An 18,909-nucleotide genomic window follows, 5' to 3' on the forward strand; every position below is an offset into this window, starting at 1 on the left:
ACTTCCCCCGCCGCACCCTCTCCTCCGAGCGCATCGTCCGATTCATCTCCGCGTTCGGCTCCCGCCGCGACGAGAAGGATCTCGCCGCCTGCGACACCTTCCTGGAGGAGTTCCTTCGGTTCCTCCTCGTCGCTGCCGGTGCATCTTACCGTCCGGCTAGGTTTCGGTCATGCCAGATCATTTCGGAGGTAAATGACGGTTTCTCCCCCCAAATTTCTGGATCTAAGGCGTCTCAACGTTGTAGATTTTTTTCTCTTCGTTTCAAGAGTCACCTCTAGATCTGTTAATTTCGTCAAAAATTGACTTGTTCGCCGAAATTATGATCTATTTTTTTCTCCGTCTACTAGGTTAACTACTGTATTATATCATGTAATCTTAAAGAAAACCTAGTTCTAGTGTAGCGCTTCTTCAAGTTAATCATGGTAATAAAACGATAAAGCAAAATATGTGCGCTTTGTTGAGTGATATAGTTCAAACTGCTAATATATGACACATCTTTTGTAGATTATAATGAGGTTGCCTGACGATGCTGAGGTTAGTAACGAGGTGTGGGATGAAGTGATAGACAGCATGAAGGTGCGGGTTGGGGACAAAATTCCCGCCATCCGTGCCTTTGCAGTCCGTGCACTCTCACGCTTCGCAAATGATGGGGAAGACGGGGACATTGTTGATATCTTCCTCCAGACTCTAGCTCAAGAGCAAAATACTGTAAGCCCTCTCAAAATTTTCCATTAGTCCTCCCAGTTTTGTTGATCTTTTTCTTAATTGTGTATAAAATTGAAATGTGAAGGAGGCGCGTAAAGCAATAGTTCTATCTCTGCCACCTTCTAATGCCACACTGGAGGCAATTATTGGGTCCACACTTGATGTGAGTGAGTCAGTCCGTAAAGCAGCTTACTATGTCCTGGCGACTAAATTTCCTCTTCAAAGTCTTAGGTAATGAGATTTTTATGGAACCAAACTCCAATGATACTCTGTAATGCCATGGTTTAATTATCTGCATATTGCAAATTTGCATTTCAGCATCAAGCATAGGACTACACTTCTTCAGAGGGGGCTTTCGGACAGATCTCCTTCTGTAACGAAAGAATGTTTGAAGATGCTGAAGGATGAGTGGCTTTCAAAGTGCTGTGGGGGCGACCCAATTGCCCTTCTTAGATTTCTTGATGTAGAGACCTATGAGTCAGTTGGAGAAGCTGTAATGGAAGCCCTCCTAAAGGATGGGATGGTGAGAGTGCAAGAACGTCAGCGTATTAGGCAGTACTTGGATTCACATAATGAAAACGAGGGTATTTTTTAATTTCTCCATGATTAAAGCATCACTTCATTCACTCTTTGTAATGCTGTTTGCTCATTGATATGTACTTGTTTTCTGCAAATTCTGATTATGTGTTTATATCTGGGTAATTTTTCTTTTTCTTTTGCTTGATGAATTCAGCTTAACACCCTGCAATAATGTATATTAGGAGAATGCACCTCCGATGATCAGCTAATGGATGCAGAGATTGCTCTTTATTGGAAAACTCTGTGCAAGCATTTGCAAGCTGAAGCTCAAGTAAGAAGCATAATTTGATTTTACTTTGAAATACATTTTTTATAACTTTCAGATGTAATATTCTTTCGATGTCATTTAACTCAAATATGTGCGCCACAAACAGGACAGTTACCATTTAAATGATGAGGTTTTATACTTTTATATCCTTAGAACTTCAATTCTAGGAGATGATCAGATTCTAAGTTATATATAGTAGGTCTCTTATTAGTAAGAAGCGTCCATTTTATTACTTGCAAATTTTTCGGAAGTAGACTGACAATGTTTTCTCAGCCCAGCTGGAGTCAGTTAGCTCTTTTAACGTTTAAGTATCAACCTATTGAAGTATAAGGATATACTGGATGAGTAATTCTCATTTTGTGTTCGCAATGGCATAAGTTTGTGAGCATAAATGTCTTCAAGCATGATGTTCCAGGTCTATATGTGTTTATTTGACTTATATCTGACTGCAGGTATTACTCAGGATTGGTTAGGACTTATTTGCTTCCACTATTATTGTTACCGTCCTTTTAGCCCTTTCTATGACATTAATTTGCTGCACAATCATTAGTTATTACCCTTTAAGATCACACTGGCTATTTGTTCATGCATCTCCTGATCCTCCCGTGAACCATTCATTGAACAGGCAAAAGGCTCTGAGGCTGCAACTACTACAGGTGCTGAAGCAGCAGTATATGCGTCGGAAGCTTCAGACAACAATGACACTTTAGAGGAAATCCTTCCAAGGACTATTTCTGATTATGTTAGTTTGGTAAAAGCGCACCTTTCTGCAGGTAAGACCAAGTTCTTGGGCAGCTTTAACAATAATTGTATCTGATAGATCAATTTCTTACAAAGTATTAATAGTTTCCAAATGATGCAATCTGCCATTACAGGCTCAAATTATCGATTCATATCCCGACAGCTGTTACTTCTTGGTGCAATGCTCGATTTTTCAGATACCATGAACAGGAAAGTTGCAGGTGCTTTTGCGCATGACCTTTTGCTCAGGCCTCTCGAATATGAAGTTGATGATGACGGGAACAAGCTTGCCATTGGAGATGGAGTCAGTCTTGGTGGAGATACAAGTTGGGCCAGAGCAGTGTCAGAATTGGCTAGGAAAGTGCATGCTTCTGTTGGTGAATTTGAAGAGGTGGTCACCAGTGTAGTTGAGGAGCTTGCTCGGCCCTGCAGGGATAGAACTGCTGATTTCATGCAGTGGATGCATTGCCTTGCAGTGACCGGTTTTCTTCTAGAAAACGTTGATTCCATCTGGAGTCTAAAAGGGAAAGCTGTTGAACCTTCAGAGCTGCTTCACTCATTATTGCTTCCAGCAGTAAGCATTATTAAGCGGCATTTTCACAGATTTACTGTTGTCCATAAAGTGCTCTAATTCTCCAGGATTGGTATACTAGGTTTACGATTTCTGCTACTTATGTAATGCAGGCCAAACATGTTTATGCTGATGTACAGAGAGTTGCTGCAAGATGCCTTTGTCTCTTTGGGCTGTTAGAAAGGACACCAAGTGCAGAGCTAGTAAATCAGTTGCGCCTGTCCTTTATAAATGGCCCTTCTCCAGTTAGTAGTATGGCGTGTAAAGGATTAATTGATCTTGCCACACGACATACTCCTCAAGAGGTTGACAAAGCTATTGGAATAGATCTACCACATTCTTGTGATCAGCAGAAACATTTTAATTCAGTAAATTTATCTGAGTTAAAAGATGATGTAACCACTGGATTGCTCGATCTCTTATATTCTAGACTTGATAAAGATGATTGGGAAGTAAGTGTTGAAGGTGATGATCATGACAATCATGACAATGTTATTGCTATTCTTGGAGAAGGGTTCGCAAAATTCCTTCTGCTAAGTGAGAACTACCCAAGCATATCTGCTGACCTACATCCTATGATCTTATCTAGGCTTATTAGCTTGTATTTCAGTGATGAAACTAAAGATCTACGAAGGTTAATATCCATTCTTTTACTCAAGTTCTTTTAAAAAAATATTTACTGTAAGATTCTCACTATTACTTTATATTTGCACAGGTTAAAGCAATGTTTATCTGCTTTCTTCGATCATTATCCAGCTCTATCATGCAATCACAAGGTAAGTTAAGGCTCTGTCAAACTGCAAAAGCATCCAACATACCTCCCAATTATTGATATGATCATTCCTTTCCAGAGATGTGTCTCAAGAGCATTTATTCCAGTCATGCGACACATGTGGCCAGGCATATCTGGTAATTTTCGAGGTTCCACCATTGTGGTTTCTAAAATGAGAAAGCGTGCAGTCCAAGCTGGCCGTTTCATGCTGCAGATGATACAAGCTCCTCTCTTCTCGCAAGAATCTGAAGAACATTCACAAAGGTCTTCTGATGACCTTTTGAATTCTATGCAGCCAGAATATTTTGACAGTGGGGAGGAGGGGCTAGCCATTCGCATTGCTGCAGAGGTAATTTCCTGACAAATCTTTGGTGTTAGACATATAAAATGGACAAAATGTCTATGAGACGCACCCAAGAAGTATCGTTCATACAAACAATTATATTGCTCTTTTTTCTTGTCTCCGTAGTAGTACCATTCCTTAAAGATTTGTTCCATCTGCACTCCTAGGTAGCAAGTTGCCCTGAGAAGAAGACACCTGCTGGGAAAGCATATGTTTTGGCACTGTGCAGAATAGCTGTGATGTTGCAGTTCCGGCATTCAGAACAAAGAGCAATCAAGTGCATGAGAGGATTGTTCAATCCCATGATCTCATCAGTATCTGCTGACAAGGAACTTGTCAAAGAACTGACTCGAATGGCAACACGGCTTAAATCTCTAGATGAACAACCAGACGAGGAGTTATCACAGGACAAGATTGATGCAATCTTGGGTATGGCATTATCCTTTGATTAGTTTGTCATCCAAACTTGAGTTCTGAACGCAGTCTGCAACCTCACACATTTTCTTTTAACAACCTGTTTTCCATATGATGTGTTATCTCTAGGTAAGCTAGGATGGAACGAGAACTTCAAATTAGATACAAAAACAGTCCTGCCACCAACTCCTGCACCAAGGTCGGCGAGAACGGCTCCAGCCAGGAGAAGAGCAAGGCGTGAAGCTGCCTCTTCTTCTTCTGATGGAGACGACGAAGAGGACGATGCATCCATTCCTGAAGTCCCAATGACTCCTAGCTTGGCCATTACCCGCTCTCAGAGGGCAAGCAAAACGGTAGCAATGAGCAGGATGACCACCAAAGCCTCAGAAAGCGAAGAGGATAACCAGTCTGGCGTCACACTGGAAGAGTCTTCAGATGAATCTGGAGATGATTTCCAATAGCGAATCATCAAAACACTATCCATGAAGTTATACTGCAGCAGTAAAAGGGACTCTTTAGGAGAATATTTATCAAAGGACTTGTAGCATCTTTGAGCTACTTTTGACTCATGAATCATAATGGGATGAGCTACGTGGGAATGCTGTAACTATGCTAAGGTGTATCATATCCGGATGCAAATAATACTTGAGGTCATGCTCTTAATGATCCACTTTGGAAGTTCGTGTAAAAAGAACTACATTTCATATACTCATTTGGGAAGTAATTATGCCTCTCGATCATAAATTGTCTTTTACATAGTGAAAAGGATAAAACTGATTGCCATCTAATCATAAGAAAATTAAAACACGATCATTTAATCCTCATACGTATCCCCAAATTTCTTCACCAACATCACGTGCAACCCAAATGAACTTAGCCCCAAGGAACCCACACAAGCGACTTCATACCTTCTACACTTCGCAAGATCCAAGAGAGACATCAATTTTGGGTGACTGCCTTCCCAAGTTTCTGACAACTTTCATCATCATAGTAATACAAAGACAGCCCCCCATGCAAGTTTCCTACAAACTTAGTAGATGACCCACAACCAAAGAGGGGATGCCAAGTACTCCAACTGCTGGGCATTCCAGGCAGTCAAGGCTGCAGATGATCCACAGCGGAGTCATGTGGAATTAACATTACTTGGGAGCATGGCATAGTGCTGGTATGTGTATGATTAGCCAAGGTTGCAGACCAACTTGCTCTCACCCTCATCATGTGTCAGACCTTTGCCTTTTGTATTCGAATCACTCATCTTCATGAGCACTAGTTCTCTCTACCTTTTGCTAATGGGTTTTGTGCCAGGTTAAGAGTTGCTACTTTTCCAACAAAAGAATTCCATTGATTTGGTACGCTCTTCAGCAGGTCATTACCAGTCTTTTATGATGTTTCCAAAATATTATATTCCTGACATAAACTTGAAAATAAGCCAACATTTAAAGTAATACACTTGAAAGCAACGGGCTTCCTATCCCTATCATATGATTATTTGAATGCCCACTAAAATATTTCTATTTACATTACAATAGGATCTACTGCTTAACTCCATATGTCAATATTATAGCTATAAGTGTGGTTTAAATCCCAATTAGCCTCGATATGTCCAGAATAATAAAAATATAGCTACAAGCTATAACCCAAAGTCAAACTTAGGCAGGTTAGCTAATTGCTTACTCTAAAATAGGGGTTCTTGGATTCATATTTATCCTATATGATAATATATATTTAGCAAGCTCAGCAAATAATAAAACTCACGAATGTACGGAAACAAAAAATTCTTTTTTCATCTTGCTTCTCAAACACAGTTCGTTGTATAGAAGCTCACTAAGAAATCCGTGCTTAGCCAATCATATACTTTGACCAGCTCCTATAATCACATCAGTGGAAGGCTTCTTCTTTCTCCCCCAAAAAGAAAAGGAGATATAGAAAAAGAAACTCGCAGTAGTGTTATACTTGGCATTTTTTTCATCAAACACCACTCGATCACAATTATATATATAAATCTCAGCTTTTCCCCAACAATTCCTCAATCCTACCACCTCTCTCTCTCTCTTTCTCTCTCCTTTTCTCTCTAAAATTCTAATGGATCGGGATACCGACCTGATCCCTTCTTCTCCATCAAATTCCTCCCTCTCCTCCTCCGATCTTGACACAGAGGTAAGCGTAACTCTCCTCGCACACTGTTGCATTACTATTATTCCAAGAATACCCTCATCTCTCTTCCCTAATTACTCGTGGTTTTTTTTTTTATACTGTTTTTAGTCCACAGGCTCCTTCTTCCAGGACCGGAGTACCACCCTCGGCACCCTCATGGGGGTCTCCATCCGCAGGTCGACGAGCCCTCCTCGTCGGAATATAGCCGTTGGCGGAGGCGGAGGAAGGTGGAGGCTAGCAGAGGCGCCGGGAAGGCCGTCAGGGGCGCGGCGCCGCCGCACCAGACGAGGGAGGAGCGGGTGGTGGCGAATCTGCCGGGACGAGACGGCGGTGCCCACGTCGCTGGGGGATCTCCTCGAGGTGGAGAGGAGAGTCATCGGCGCCGACGTGGTGGTGGTCCGCGACAACTTCGTGTACGGGGGACACGCAAATGGTGGGCCACGGCCGCTGTTTCAGGATGGAAGGGTTTTACCACCGCCGCCGCCGCCTGCGGCCGCGCAGAGGAGGCGGCGCGGGCAGCAGAAGGATAGGTTGCCAGTGATGATAACTAGTATGTGTAGTGGAGATGGGTGGGTTGTGTGATTTCATAATTTACAGGGGGTTGTGTGAAAGATTTGTTTACTGTTCGCTTGCTTGCTTTTTTTTTTTTTTTTCTCATACATGAAAAGAAATGGTTGTGTTGGTGGTTTGTATAAATTATTTTGCTTTTAATTTTTTTAAATATTTTAAAAGAGAAAGGCGTTTGATGATTTTCTGATTATTTTAACTGTCAACAGTTCGAGATATGAATTTCTTTAAATTTTGTTTTATTCTTTATCTTTCTTTCTATTTTCTTATATTGACTTTAGGTAGTTAACTTTTCTTTTGGAGTTCTCCATAAAAAATTGTAACCCATAACTTTTTTTTATAACGAAGGGATAGAAGATACTAACTTAATATTTTTATACTTCCTAGTAATTATCAGTTTTTTTATGTATTATTTTATTTCTCTTTCTATGTTATGCATAAAAGTAACCAGCAAACTTCGCGCATAACAGCCCTTGACCCCATAATGGGGGGACCAATGCCAATGACAACAAAAGCCCATGCAATGAATTGCTTCAAAGCAAGACCAAATAAATCATCTTGCGCATGCCATGGGGAATGAATCCAAAATTTGTTGCACAACAAACAATTCCTCTTATCTATCATCATCATTAACAAGTGGGGCATCATAGATTACTGGAAGAATCACCGTAATTACCACCATTTCAAGATAAAACCATCAATAAAAATCCCATTACATCCCTCGATTCCTTTTACCGAGGAAGAATGGAATTAATCTACTAACTAACTACGAAATGAATACAAAGCCTAACACCAAATTTTGGATCCTAATTACACCAAATTTTTTCTTTCCTCCGGTTAATTTCTCTTAATCGTAGCTCCAGTCCGATGGGTTTGGATGGGCCGAGAAGTAGGCCAAGAGGCCCAATAGCGGTGCGTTAATGTAAGTGGTGGGCTCCGACTGCTGGAATGCGGGCCGCGCATCGGGAAACGCGTCGCTGCTATTGGTGGGCCCACCGACCACGGCCCCCACCAGCGTGTTGGGGTTGGGCCTTGGGCTGAGGTAGTACGTTGTTCCGGCCTTGCACCCGATCCGGGCCGGGTGGGCCCCGACCGAGGGCAGCGAGCTGCCCCTGTGGTGGATCCGACGTGGGTAGCGCGAGCCGTACCCGACCATATACGACATCCCCAGAGGATTATCCCCCAAGATATAATCCACCTATTAAAAAATAATAATAATAAAGAAACTAAGATTATTAGAGCAGCATTTGGGCACGGTTTTATAGATAGAGAGATATCACGGGAATGCCACTGACCTGGCGCTTGGCGACTTGCTTCAAATGAGCTGGCGATGCTGACGAGGGTCCACACGGCACGTGACCGCTCGCGTGGCTGAGGTAATTGGAGTACGCGAGGAGGAGGAAAGAGAGCGACGTCACGTGCTGCATATTGCTTCCCCCGACCTTAAACAAAAGCCCACCTTTTTTCCCCTCCCCCGAGAAAACAAAGAAAATAATTTATTTAGCCTTACAGTAATAAAAGAAAAGGTCACGTTTTTATTCTAACAGGGGTAGAGTAGAGAATTAACCTGGCGAATACTGGATTTGGGGGTGATTAGATATCCCAGGAAGAAGGGTGCAGATAAAGTTATCCGCGTTTGCTCTAAAGGACTGGAAGTACTCGTCCTTCCCCATTAACACCTCCTGCGAATAAGAGCGCATTTATTAGCAAAGGGCATTTTAGGGATTAAAAGAACAAATGACACCGCAACGGTCAAAACTACTGTCTACTGGCACATAGCTGTCTATTCTCGATCCGATAATAAGAGGGAGACACGAGATAATAAGACGAGTGAGACAAACTTTATTCGGGCACGGGATGGATTATTAGATAACGTCACCGGGGCGGTGAGTGAGTCGGAATAGAATGCCGGATAAATATATTTACCTTGGATATCAGGACATTTATCCCGGCGTGCTTGTTATCCCAACCGAACTCATTAATGCACTCGCTCGCCCCCAATACCACCTCGTTATTCTTGATATACTCGCGGTATTCGCGCCTCCTCGACGCCTTATGCAGCCACGCCGCACCCCATAGCAGCTCGTCCTGGATTAGACAGACAACAACTTTGCAAATTACTACATACATTAATTATGATCTTATTGTGAAAAGAATAACCTCTCGCTCACCTGGTACCCGGAGAAATCGCAGTAGAAAGGACAGACCGCGTCGTGGAGGCTCGAACTATACGCCCCCCGGTACTTATCCGCGAACTCGAACACCTGAAACCAAGAAAAAAAAAAGAACCCACAATGGTTCAGATAAGAAAGCGAAGGAGAACGCAGCAGTTAAACACGGTACAACTCGGCCGGATTCGTACCTCTACCGCCCGGTCGAGTAATCGCTGGGAATAGGCCGGGTCGGAGGAGCGGAAGACGATGGAAGCCGCAGCTAAAGCGGCGGCGGTTTCCCCGGCCACGTCCGAACCGGGGTGAGCCGGGTCGACCTTGTAAACTGTTCGAGGGGTGTCCATATCCTCCGGCCGCTCCCAGCACGAGTGGTCGCGGAAGGCGTCGCCCACTTGCACGTACACGACGTTAGGGACGGCGGTAGCCTTTAGGAGGTAGTCCGTCGCCCATCGGACGGCTCTTGTGGCTTCCGTTAGGTGGGGCCCAAACGTCTTCCCAAAGTCGATGATGCTCCACGCCATTAGGGTGGTCGTGAACGCCATGGGGAACCCGAACTTGACGTTGTCACCGGCGTCGTAGTAGCCGCCCGTTAAATCCACCTGCGGTCACCGCACACCCGGGAAAGAGAAGTAAAATGAAGTGAACTTTTGCATATCGCTGCCTATATTTCAGTCTTGTTGCAGAAAACAACCATCTTTGAGAAGGGAGCGAACAGAAAAATTAAGAGAAAAATGAGGTGTCTTTCAGAATAAGACTAAAGTAGGGTGCTGATTTGAAAGAATGATCCTAACTTAGCAACGTCACGTGAGTGGAATTTTTGTCTCCGACGAACGTTCTATTGCAGGAAAAAGAAACTCTAGAAAATATGGAGCCATTAGATCGGGATCAGGCGGCGGAGAAGGGTGCAGCTTACCCCGTCGGCGGCACCGTCGTGCAAGGCGGAGTCGCGGCGCCACGACAGCCTCTGGTCGGATGGGAGCTTCCCGGATCGCTGGCCCTCGAAGAAAAGGATGCTCTTGTGGAGCGCGTCGCCGTAGGCGTGCGCGGCGGCAGACCGCCTCGCCGCCGCAACTAGAAGCACGAAGAACAAAAGAACAAGCCCCAGGGCATTCGCCATCGTCGACGAAGTAGAAGAGCTCAAATGGCGCGAAACTAAAAGCTGGAGGTCGCTCTACTACCCCCTCTCCCTCCCTCTAGTATCGCTTCCACGCTTCCTATATCACGAATAAATAAAGGGTGAATGGGACAGGGTATGTGGTCAATGCAACGGCATGGATGTAGGAGATGAAGGTCGGGTGGTCATAGGATTCTACCGGTCAAGCGAATCCGAACCCGACACGTGACGGTGCCCAAGGCATGAAAGCTTGCGGCGCGGTGACCGAGGCAGAACATGGACCGGATGTGACCGGTCGAGGGGGGTGGAAAGGGAGAAGAGGGGGATCACGTGATGCGGAGGGTTAATGATGGCGTCTTTATGGATGGATGGGCCACGGCTAGGAGGCGACGGTGCATCCCATTAATCTGACCGTTGGGCTAGGGAAGAGAGGGAAGAGCCGTTATTTTTGGAGGGGAGGAGGCGACCCCAAACGAACGAAGCTTTTCATGATAGCTCGTAAGATTATTTGGCAGGTTTTGATGGACACTTTTTTTTTCTCTCTCTCTTCTTCTTTTTTTTTTTTTTTTTAAAATAAAATCTTTTTAAACTCTCTTTGCATGGAAAAGGATATCTAAAGGATTTGTGGGGGGGTTGTCCTCCCAAGGCGTGTCCGGATAAAGTCGAAGACTGCTAGGGATAGTCTGAGTTGTTCGGGGAGTAGAGCCGCTCGATTAAAAGCTTGATCGGGCCCGAGAGCAGTTGTGGGCCTGAAAAGCCATAGAACTCTCTAGTTCTACTGGAGCGATAGCGTGCTCCAATGGGCTTTTAGAACGCAGGCCCACTGGCGTAGTGGGCCCCACCGAGTGCCAGTTTTCGAGATAGCCCCTGGATTTCCGCGAATTAGTGAAGATTTTATAGTACTAAAGCGGAACATCGAGTCGCGAGCCCTGGCCCTGGCCCTGCCCCTGCCCCGGCACACCCTTTAGTTTCCAGATCAGGAGGTGTAGCAGTAGCACCTTTGCGTGAGTCCCAGATAATGGTATAGCCGTCGGATGAGTGCTTTCGTAAGTTTTAAGGGCTGAAAATTAATTTGAAAAGAAGAGCAATGGCATTGAGGTAAATAGATACAACAGTGCCCTTGTCACTGGCTGGCCAGTGACCCCTCCTTCCAAAGCGCAACAGCACCCACCAAGGCCGAAGAAAAAGGATCGAACCCCAACTAAGCCAGCCCGTAAATCCATAGCGCCATCAACGCCATAGAGTAGGAGGAGGAGGAGGAGGAGGAGCAACCCGATGCCTCCTTAAAGTCTTCGTCTTTCTTCTTCTTCTCGCGTGGAATTCTTCGACGCGGAGGAAGGAGGCGATGAGAGAGCCAAACATATCAATGGAAGCGGCTTCGGAGGAGCTCGAGAGGAGAAGCCAGTATTTGAGCACTCTCATCCAGCGTGCCAAGGTGAAGGCCGATGGCGAATGCGAAGAGATGAAGGAGAAGGAGAAGGAGAAGGAGAAGCACAGGGTGCGGGTGAGGGCGGCGGACATGCCCCTGGCGTTGCAGAAGCGCGCGTTTCGGTGTGCACGGGAGGTGCTTGCGGCGATGCCGAAGCTAGATAGCAAGCGGCTCGCTCTCGCTCTCAAGAAGGTAACGGTTTATATTTCTGTCTACCCTTGGTGGGTTTTGGATGCAGTGGATGCGGTTTGGAGATAATTAACTTGAAGAAGGCTTATCTTTTTGGAGTGTTTCTCATCGTTAATTTATTCTCTCGTTGATTATCTTATTAATGTACTGCATTTAATGCTCTAGAGTGAAAAGAATCTTTAGCTTCATTGGTTTAGTTCCTCATTTCATAGCTTAAATCTTATCTCCTTTACAAGATTTGATGCTATCGTCCATCTACAAAGATACTGACTGTTCTAAATTACACAACTCTCTGCTGCAGTGGGAAGAAATAGCCTAAACTTAGTTTCATTTCATATAATATTATATCGAAGGCATTGCTTTTCGCAATATCCCTCTAAAGACGATATCATGAAAGATTTTTGTTACTGGATTATGCTTTGCAATTCGTATATTTTTTTACTTATCTTCTGAATTAGTTACTTTTGGAGTATCCATATAGTGATATAAAGGACACCAATCTCCTCATCTACTGCATATGCGCTGTACAATCTTCTCATCTGGCTGGCCAAAGTCCCTTAATTGTCTTTATTAACTTGAAACTTGCCAGCTAAATATTGAAGAGCTCCTATTGCAATAATTATCCGATGCGGAACAGGTTTAATGCGCCTCTACTTGCAATTTAAACTGAAATGATATGCAGCGAAAGGATCAGAGTTTCCTTGTTCAAATAAAGTGAATCCCATTCTTCTGTCTTGGAAACTCTAAATCAGGAATTGATAAAAAAAAAATGTAAGAAGTTGAATTAGATAATATTGTAGATTATATATCTCGAGTAATTCTTTCCTTCTGTTCTTTCTGTGGTTATAATGCAGAACCCCTTGAATCTGGACTTAGGTATTTCTTTTCCTGAAATCACTAACTTTACACTACAACTCACAGTGCTTCTCTATATTAGTATTCTGTTTCCAGAAGAAAAAGTATTGGTATTGTGCTGAAGGGTTGTTCATTAATGTTTGTTTCCAGGAATTCGATTCTTCGTATGGTCCAGCTTGGCATTGCATCGTTGGGACAAGTTTTGGTTCATATGTCACTCATTCTTCGGGCGGCTTCTTGTACTTCTCCATCGATAAGGTCTATGTTCTTCTCTTCAGGACTGCTGTTGAACCCCTACGCCATTGACAATGACTTCGCAGTTTCAGATCAATGGTTCTGAGTCACTAGATATATTTGGAATACTAGGAACCATATTAACCGATATTAAGCAGCGATGGACTATGACTTTTAAAATCTTATGCAAACATAAATGGCATGGAAACTTAGCTCTTCTTCCTTGAGAATTTATTTTTTAATACTCTAAGCAAGCATCTAGTCCTTGCAGTATGAGACTGGCATTTGTAATGATCTCAAACCTCTGCTGTATCTGAAGAAAGTTAGCATTTATAAGAGCAATTGTGTCACAGTGAAGAAGTAAATTTTTTCTATTTTTTGGACCCAAATTCGAGCTCAAGCCGAGCCCCTATGGTCTGCCCGGGTACTCGAAACCCACAATATTTTGGCCCAGCCCGGCCCTCCTGGATGTTCAAATAAATGTAGCATGCATTATTTGTTGCAAGCATGGTAAAAGAAGTATGACACAAGAGAAGGAAGTCTATTAATATGTTCAAAAGCTCTCATTTTGCATACACAAGAGAAGACTCATCCCAATAACAATGTGGACAAAGGTTACTTATGCTACTCCCTTGATTAATTGGCACTGCTTTGTATGCTTACTCTGAGAAGCTAAATGAAATCTTTGCTATGTTCAGCTCACATTAGCCCTCCTAAGTCGTCCAATTATCAACCATTCCCCTGCCTCAAGTTAAGCAATCCAAAAATTGGTAGGCAAAAATCCTCAACAACCACACCCACCACATTAATACTCTCCATACCCAATCTAATGCTTGCCAATTCTCCCTCTTTTCTTATACCAATTAAAGTCACCAGAATCTCTCCATAGAGCGGGAAAAGATGAACGAAGAGAAAAGCCAAACTTACAGAACAGGCCATGACTTAATATCACTAAACTCACTATAAATCCCAATCATTACAACTACCAGTCCATCCCACACAATCACAAACAGCCAGGGTAAAGGACAATGGCAGCTCTCACAGTGGTTGTGATCACTGCCTTTGCTCTCACCGTCTCAATTCCAAGCCTAGCCATGGCTAAGGGACCAGTCGTGTACATCTTTGGCGACTCGATGTCCGACGTCGGAAACAACAATTACCTCCCATTCTCCCTTGCAAAATCTGACTACCCTTGGTATGGAATTGATTACTTGAATGGCTTGCCTACTGGGAGATTCACTAATGGAAGAACAATTGGAGACATCATGTGTAAGTTCTCAAGTCCACAAGCATCACTATTCTATTCTTGAGCTACTCTATAGTACTAAATTTTGTTGCAATGGTAATGTAGCTTATAAACTTGGAATTCCATCTCCACCACCATACATGTCCCTGTCCATGGACGACAACGCGATCCTCCAAGGCATCAATTATGCGTCGGGCGGAGCTGGCATTCTCAATGAGACTGGACTTTACTTTGTAACAACTAATTTCCTGCAAGATTGTCATATATAGCTTGTTACAATCATATATATATATATGTATGTATATGTGAATGTCATAAATATGGCAATGCAGGTTCAGAAGCTCTCTTTTGATGATCAGATAACTTGTTTTGAGGAGACAAAGGAAGCAATCACTAGTAAAATAGGAGAGAAGGCTAGTGAGAAACTATGCAATGAGGCATTATATTTTATTGGACTTGGTATGCCAATTTCATCTCCTTCATATTGTTTGTGAAATCTTAGACTAACTCTTTGTTTACTTCTGCTTTGTTTCAGGTAGCAACGACTACATCAACAATTTCTTACAGCCTTTCATGGCAGATGGCAGAGTATACACTCATGATGAGTTTGTAGGCCTCCTGCTAATCACATTAGATCGCCAGTTAAAGGTATAGTGATCAGAAATTAGCAAGATAATAGACACACTGTGATTGTAAATTACTTCTTTTGTTCTAATTTTTTTTTTTTTTTTGGATGTTGTGATCTCTGAAGAGGCTTTATTCTCTTGGAGCAAGGAAGATAATGTTTAGTGGATTGGCCCCATTGGGTTGCATTCCGTCACAAAGGGTGAGATCTGGGACTGGCCAATGCCTCTATGATGTGAACCAGTATGCGTTGGAGTTCAACTCACAAGTTAAGAAGCTGCTCACTTCTCTCAATTTTGAACTCCCTGGAGCTAAGATGATTCTTGCTGACTGCTACTCCATTGTCATGGATCTCATCAAAAACCCACAACACTATGGTAATTATCATTATGATTAGTTGCTTGTTCAGGTAAATTTCAGTTTCAATACCAAATGGCATGGAATTTGTTTCAATGTGCAGGATTTAAGATTTCAGACACATCATGCTGCAATGTGGACACTACTGTCGGTGGCCTTTGCTTGCCAAATGCTGAACTTTGTCCGAACCGCAGAGAGTTCGTTTTCTGGGATGCATATCACACCTCCGATGCTGCGAATCAGGTTATCGCCGATCGTCTCTTTGCGGAGCTCAATTTCGGACGAACTTTCTCGCCGGCGCCGGCAATGGCCAGTGGCCCTGCTCCTTCTCCAAAGTGAGAAAAGAAAAAAGAAAAAAGAAAAGAGTTTGGATTTGCAAGTCAATGGAGTTTTGTTTACAACTAAGTTGACGTTAATTGTTGTTGTTGTCAAGGATGTTATTGCAAACCTTAATACAAGTAATATGATATGTCAAGTATAGTGAGAAGAAGCGTGTCGATCGATACAAGGGAAACTTATTAAATTATTATTATTATTATTAAACTGAAATGGGTAGCAAAGAAATATACGGAAGATATGCACAAATCTATAACCGTTAATATAATTTATTAGTCCTAATATTTTTCACTATAAATAAGTTGCTAAATAATTAGACTACCACTATCATCGTCATCATAAAAATGCTATATTTTTTTCGTCAAACTGATGCTGTAAACGTCAGCAATGGCGAAGTGATAGCTCATAAACCTTCGTCTCAAAGGAGACCTTCCGGTTTCATCACGCAGAGAGAACCGAGTATGGCGGAGACCATCCTTGTCCTTCTCCTCAAGAAACTAAGCGCTCTTCTCTCCGACGAAGCCTCCTTACTGAGAGGAGCCAACCATGAGGTCAACGACATCAAGAACGAGCTCGAGTCCATCCGCTCCTTCCTCTCCTCCTCCTCTAACCAAACCCAAAGCCTCTCCACTTGGTTCAACCAAGTCCGCGATCTCGCTTTTGAGATCGAAGACGCCCTCGACGAGCTCTGCTACCGGAATTCCCACCCCCACCATAACCACCCCCTCCTCGCCTTTCCCCATCGCCTCATCTCCAAGCACCGCATTGCCAAATCTTTGCAAGGTATTAAATCCAAGATCCAAGGCATCTCCTCCAGGGCACAACGATACCGATTCGATCACATCGGCGACATCGTAAACTCCAAGTCGACTCCTTTCCTTGCCGAAGGAGAAGAATCGGAATTGGTCGGCATCGAGGACAACAGAAACTTGCTGCTTGGCTGGTTGACGGATGGCGAGCAACCGTCGCGTGCGGTGGTCTCCGTTTGGGGAATGGGAGGATTGGGCAAGACCACTCTCGCGAACGAGATTTATCGCGATGGATCCATAAAGAAATGGTTCGATTGCCTGATGTGGGTCTCCGTCTCACAGTCTTGTTCGGCTAGAGATCTACTGGAGCGAATTGCTACCGAATTGTCTTCAGAAGGGATAGAGATTGGTTCACAAGAACTCTCAAGCTTCACATTTAGGAGGTTGGTCGAGATCATCGATGCTTGTCTGGCGAAGAGAAGGTACTTGATTGTGTTGGATGATGTATGGGATGCTAACCTTTGGATCGCCATTAATGGTGCTCTCCCGAATTCCCAAATTGGAAGTAGGATATTAATTACTACACGAATTCGGGACGTAGTGTTTGTTGCAGCTAGTAGTTGCAGTCTCCACCTTCAGCCACTCCTGGAGGAAGAGTCTTGGACTCTTTTCTGTGCGAGGTCGTTTCGTAGACAACCGGATAGACGCTGCCCGGAAGAACTCGAATACTGGGCGAGGAATATAGTCGCCAAGTGTGATGGTTTGCCGCTCGCGATTGTGGCCATGGCTAGCCTCATGACGGCGAAGGAAGGGATTGCGGAGGAATGGAAAAATGTGTATGATAGCATCGATTGGCAGCTGGTAAACAATCCAATGTTAGCAAGGGTGAAGAACATTTTACATGTAAGCTTCAATGAACTGCCACACTATCTTAGACCTTGCTTCTTGTACTGTGCTGTGTTTCCTGAAGATTGTCTGATTAAGAGAAAGAGGATAATAAGGCTATGGGTTGCGGAGGGTTTTGTTGAACAGAGAGGAAGGATGTCAAAGGAAGAGGTGGCTGACGAATATATGAGAGAACTCATCTGTAGGGGAATGCTACAAGTTGCAGAAAGGAATGAGTTTGGGAGGGTGAAGCAATGTAGAATGCACGATATATTGAGGGAGTTAGCATTGTCTAAGTCGAATGATGAAAATTTTGGCGCAACTTTTGATGGCCAGGAGGAGGTGATTATAGGGAATGCTCGTCGCCTCTCCGTCAAACAAAGGAAGAATGAACTCCAATTGACCATGATAAGTAAGGCTTGTCTTCCACGTCTTCGTTCGTTCTTGATATTTTCTAACTCTCTCTCTGTGCCATCACTAGGTGAGATGTTTTCAAGCCTTAGGTTGCTTAGAGTATTAGATTTAGAGAGAGCTCCCATTGATAGTTTACCAGAGGATGTAGGAACATTATTCAATCTACATTACCTTGGTCTTAGGCACACAAGGATTAAAGAACTCCCCAAATCATTGGGGATTCTTCAAAATCTGCAAACTTTGGACCTATGGGGTTGTAAGGTGTTGAAACTTTCTTTTGGGCTGGCAAAGCTGCATAACTTGCGGCATCTTTTCCTAGTTAGAGTCCATGCAAGATATCCTGTTAACCTCGATGATATTAGTGGCGTATATGTTCCCCATGGAGTGCCCAATTTGAAGGATCTACAAACTTTACAAGGTATCGAAGCAAATGAAAAGAATGTTCGAGAATCAGGGAACTTGAATCAATTGAGAACATATGGGATTACAAAGGTGACAACAGCTCAGAGCTCAGTGCTATGTGCTTCCATAAGGAAGATGAACCATCTGCAACATCTTGCAATTTTTGCATCCAGTGAGGAAGAAACTTTGAAGCTGGAATCTCTGTCTCCCCCTCCTCCGCTCCTGCAAAAGCTTCAGTTGTGGGGACAGATGGTGCAGTTGCCTAGTTGGTTTGCATCCCTGAACAACCTCACTCATTTAGCACTGGCTGGATCTCAATTAACAGAAGATCCTTTCCCTATCCTTCAGAGGCTGCAGAATTTAGTATGCGTTAATCTAATCAGGGCCTACAATGGTCAAAATTTGGTCTTCCATAGTGGATGGTTTAGAAAACTCAGATCCTTGTATTTATCTAATTTGGCACAGCTTAAATGCATGGAAATAGAGGAAGGAGCAATGCAAGACCTGCATGAACTGAGACTAATTGGCTGTGGAGAGCTGAAAAAAGTGCCACAAGGCATCAAATACCTTATAAATCTCCAATTGCTTGAACTGGTGGCCATGCCCTCAGAGCTATTCGAAGAGCTGTCCTGCGATCAATCCTATGTTACAATCATGCAGCGCATTCCAACCATCAGGATTTTATTCGATAGATAGTTAAATTATGTTTGCAACTCGGTGGTTCTTGTCTCAATCCTACTCAAGCAGCTGGTGAATTATTTGCAACTTTGTGCTATCCTCCCATAGCTTG

At 43.5% G+C, this 18,909-nt stretch overlaps 6 protein-coding genes across 6 annotated transcripts; 5 read left to right on the forward strand and 1 right to left on the reverse strand.

The window, feature by feature from the left end:
- Positions 1–6: 6 nt before the first annotated feature.
- LOC140802658 (uncharacterized) lies at positions 7–5,137 on the forward strand. Its single transcript, XM_073158212.1, has 12 exons — positions 7–188; positions 505–708; positions 791–936; positions 1,024–1,289; positions 1,467–1,555; positions 2,178–2,325; positions 2,428–2,867; positions 2,978–3,498; positions 3,580–3,640; positions 3,716–3,985; positions 4,147–4,408; positions 4,523–5,137. Exons 2-12 carry the CDS (start codon positions 511–513, stop codon positions 4,852–4,854), a joined length of 2,733 nt encoding a protein of 910 aa, XP_073014313.1. The 5' UTR covers positions 7–188; positions 505–510; the 3' UTR covers positions 4,855–5,137.
- Positions 5,138–6,211: 1,074 nt separating this feature from the next.
- On the forward strand, positions 6,212–7,307 carry LOC140802662 (uncharacterized). Its single transcript, XM_073158216.1, has 2 exons — positions 6,212–6,550; positions 6,656–7,307. Exons 1-2 carry the CDS (start codon positions 6,476–6,478, stop codon positions 7,127–7,129), a joined length of 549 nt encoding a protein of 182 aa, XP_073014317.1. The 5' UTR covers positions 6,212–6,475; the 3' UTR covers positions 7,130–7,307.
- A 395-nt stretch (positions 7,308–7,702) lies between these two features.
- On the reverse strand, positions 7,703–10,556 carry LOC140802659 (endoglucanase 17-like). Its single transcript, XM_073158213.1, has 7 exons — positions 10,199–10,556; positions 9,477–9,884; positions 9,286–9,378; positions 9,041–9,202; positions 8,682–8,796; positions 8,410–8,573; positions 7,703–8,312 (listed from the first exon to the last, which is right to left on the reverse strand). Exons 1-7 carry the CDS (start codon positions 10,400–10,402, stop codon positions 7,962–7,964), a joined length of 1,497 nt encoding a protein of 498 aa, XP_073014314.1. The 5' UTR covers positions 10,403–10,556; the 3' UTR covers positions 7,703–7,961.
- A 486-nt stretch (positions 10,557–11,042) lies between these two features.
- LOC140802660 (uncharacterized) lies at positions 11,043–13,471 on the forward strand. The gene is made up of 2 exons (XM_073158214.1): positions 11,043–12,020; positions 13,023–13,471. The coding sequence occupies exons 1-2, from the start codon at positions 11,745–11,747 to the stop codon at positions 13,176–13,178; spliced, it is 432 nt and encodes a 143-aa protein (XP_073014315.1). The 5' UTR covers positions 11,043–11,744; the 3' UTR covers positions 13,179–13,471.
- Positions 13,472–14,098: 627 nt separating this feature from the next.
- On the forward strand, positions 14,099–15,820 carry LOC140802661 (GDSL esterase/lipase At5g37690-like). Its single transcript, XM_073158215.1, has 6 exons — positions 14,099–14,375; positions 14,458–14,585; positions 14,685–14,811; positions 14,888–15,000; positions 15,104–15,353; positions 15,437–15,820. Exons 1-6 carry the CDS (start codon positions 14,135–14,137, stop codon positions 15,670–15,672), a joined length of 1,095 nt encoding a protein of 364 aa, XP_073014316.1. The 5' UTR covers positions 14,099–14,134; the 3' UTR covers positions 15,673–15,820.
- A 206-nt stretch (positions 15,821–16,026) lies between these two features.
- Positions 16,027–18,903, forward strand: LOC140802657 (disease resistance protein RPM1-like). Its single transcript, XM_073158210.1, has one exon. The coding sequence runs from the start codon at positions 16,131–16,133 to the stop codon at positions 18,813–18,815; it is 2,685 nt and encodes an 894-aa protein (XP_073014311.1). The 5' UTR covers positions 16,027–16,130; the 3' UTR covers positions 18,816–18,903.
- The last annotated feature ends 6 nt before the right edge of the window (positions 18,904–18,909 follow it).

This window comes from Typha latifolia, unplaced genomic scaffold (assembly GCF_019914945.1).
Source record: "Typha latifolia isolate L0001 unplaced genomic scaffold, TyphaL0001v2 contig_61, whole genome shotgun sequence".
In the NCBI taxonomy this organism is placed as follows: domain Eukaryota; kingdom Viridiplantae; phylum Streptophyta; class Magnoliopsida; order Poales; family Typhaceae; genus Typha; species Typha latifolia.

What these genes read in the sequence shown, in the direction of transcription:
- LOC140802662 (XM_073158216.1), top strand. Translation starts at nt 6,476, where the DNA reads ATGGATCGGGATACCGACCTGATCCCTTCTTCTCCATCAAATTCCTCC. An exon ending in CCTCCGATCTTGACACAGAG is followed by an intron (nt 6,551 to 6,655) that starts GTAAGCGTAACT and finishes TACTGTTTTTAG; the next exon opens with TCCACAGGCTCCTTCTTCCA.
- LOC140802659 (XM_073158213.1), bottom strand. Translation starts at nt 10,402, where the DNA reads ATGGCGAATGCCCTGGGGCTTGTTCTTTTGTTCTTCGTGCTTCTAGTT. An exon ending in TAAATGTCCTGATATCCAAG is followed by an intron (nt 8,797 to 9,040) that starts GTAAATATATTT and finishes TCTTATTCGCAG; the next exon opens with GAGGTGTTAATGGGGAAGGA. An exon ending in AGCAAGTCGCCAAGCGCCAG is followed by an intron (nt 8,313 to 8,409) that starts GTCAGTGGCATT and finishes ATTTTTTAATAG; the next exon opens with GTGGATTATATCTTGGGGGA.
- LOC140802660 (XM_073158214.1), top strand. Translation starts at nt 11,745, where the DNA reads ATGAGAGAGCCAAACATATCAATGGAAGCGGCTTCGGAGGAGCTCGAG. An exon ending in TCGCTCTCGCTCTCAAGAAG is followed by an intron (nt 12,021 to 13,022) that starts GTAACGGTTTAT and finishes GTTTGTTTCCAG; the next exon opens with GAATTCGATTCTTCGTATGG.
- LOC140802657 (XM_073158210.1), top strand. Translation starts at nt 16,131, where the DNA reads ATGGCGGAGACCATCCTTGTCCTTCTCCTCAAGAAACTAAGCGCTCTT.
- LOC140802658 (XM_073158212.1), top strand. Translation starts at nt 511, where the DNA reads ATGAGGTTGCCTGACGATGCTGAGGTTAGTAACGAGGTGTGGGATGAA. An exon ending in TAGCTCAAGAGCAAAATACT is followed by an intron (nt 709 to 790) that starts GTAAGCCCTCTC and finishes TGAAATGTGAAG; the next exon opens with GAGGCGCGTAAAGCAATAGT. An exon ending in ATTTGCAAGCTGAAGCTCAA is followed by an intron (nt 1,556 to 2,177) that starts GTAAGAAGCATA and finishes TTCATTGAACAG; the next exon opens with GCAAAAGGCTCTGAGGCTGC.
- LOC140802661 (XM_073158215.1), top strand. Translation starts at nt 14,135, where the DNA reads ATGGCAGCTCTCACAGTGGTTGTGATCACTGCCTTTGCTCTCACCGTC. An exon ending in CATTAGATCGCCAGTTAAAG is followed by an intron (nt 15,001 to 15,103) that starts GTATAGTGATCA and finishes TGATCTCTGAAG; the next exon opens with AGGCTTTATTCTCTTGGAGC. An exon ending in CAAAAACCCACAACACTATG is followed by an intron (nt 15,354 to 15,436) that starts GTAATTATCATT and finishes TTCAATGTGCAG; the next exon opens with GATTTAAGATTTCAGACACA.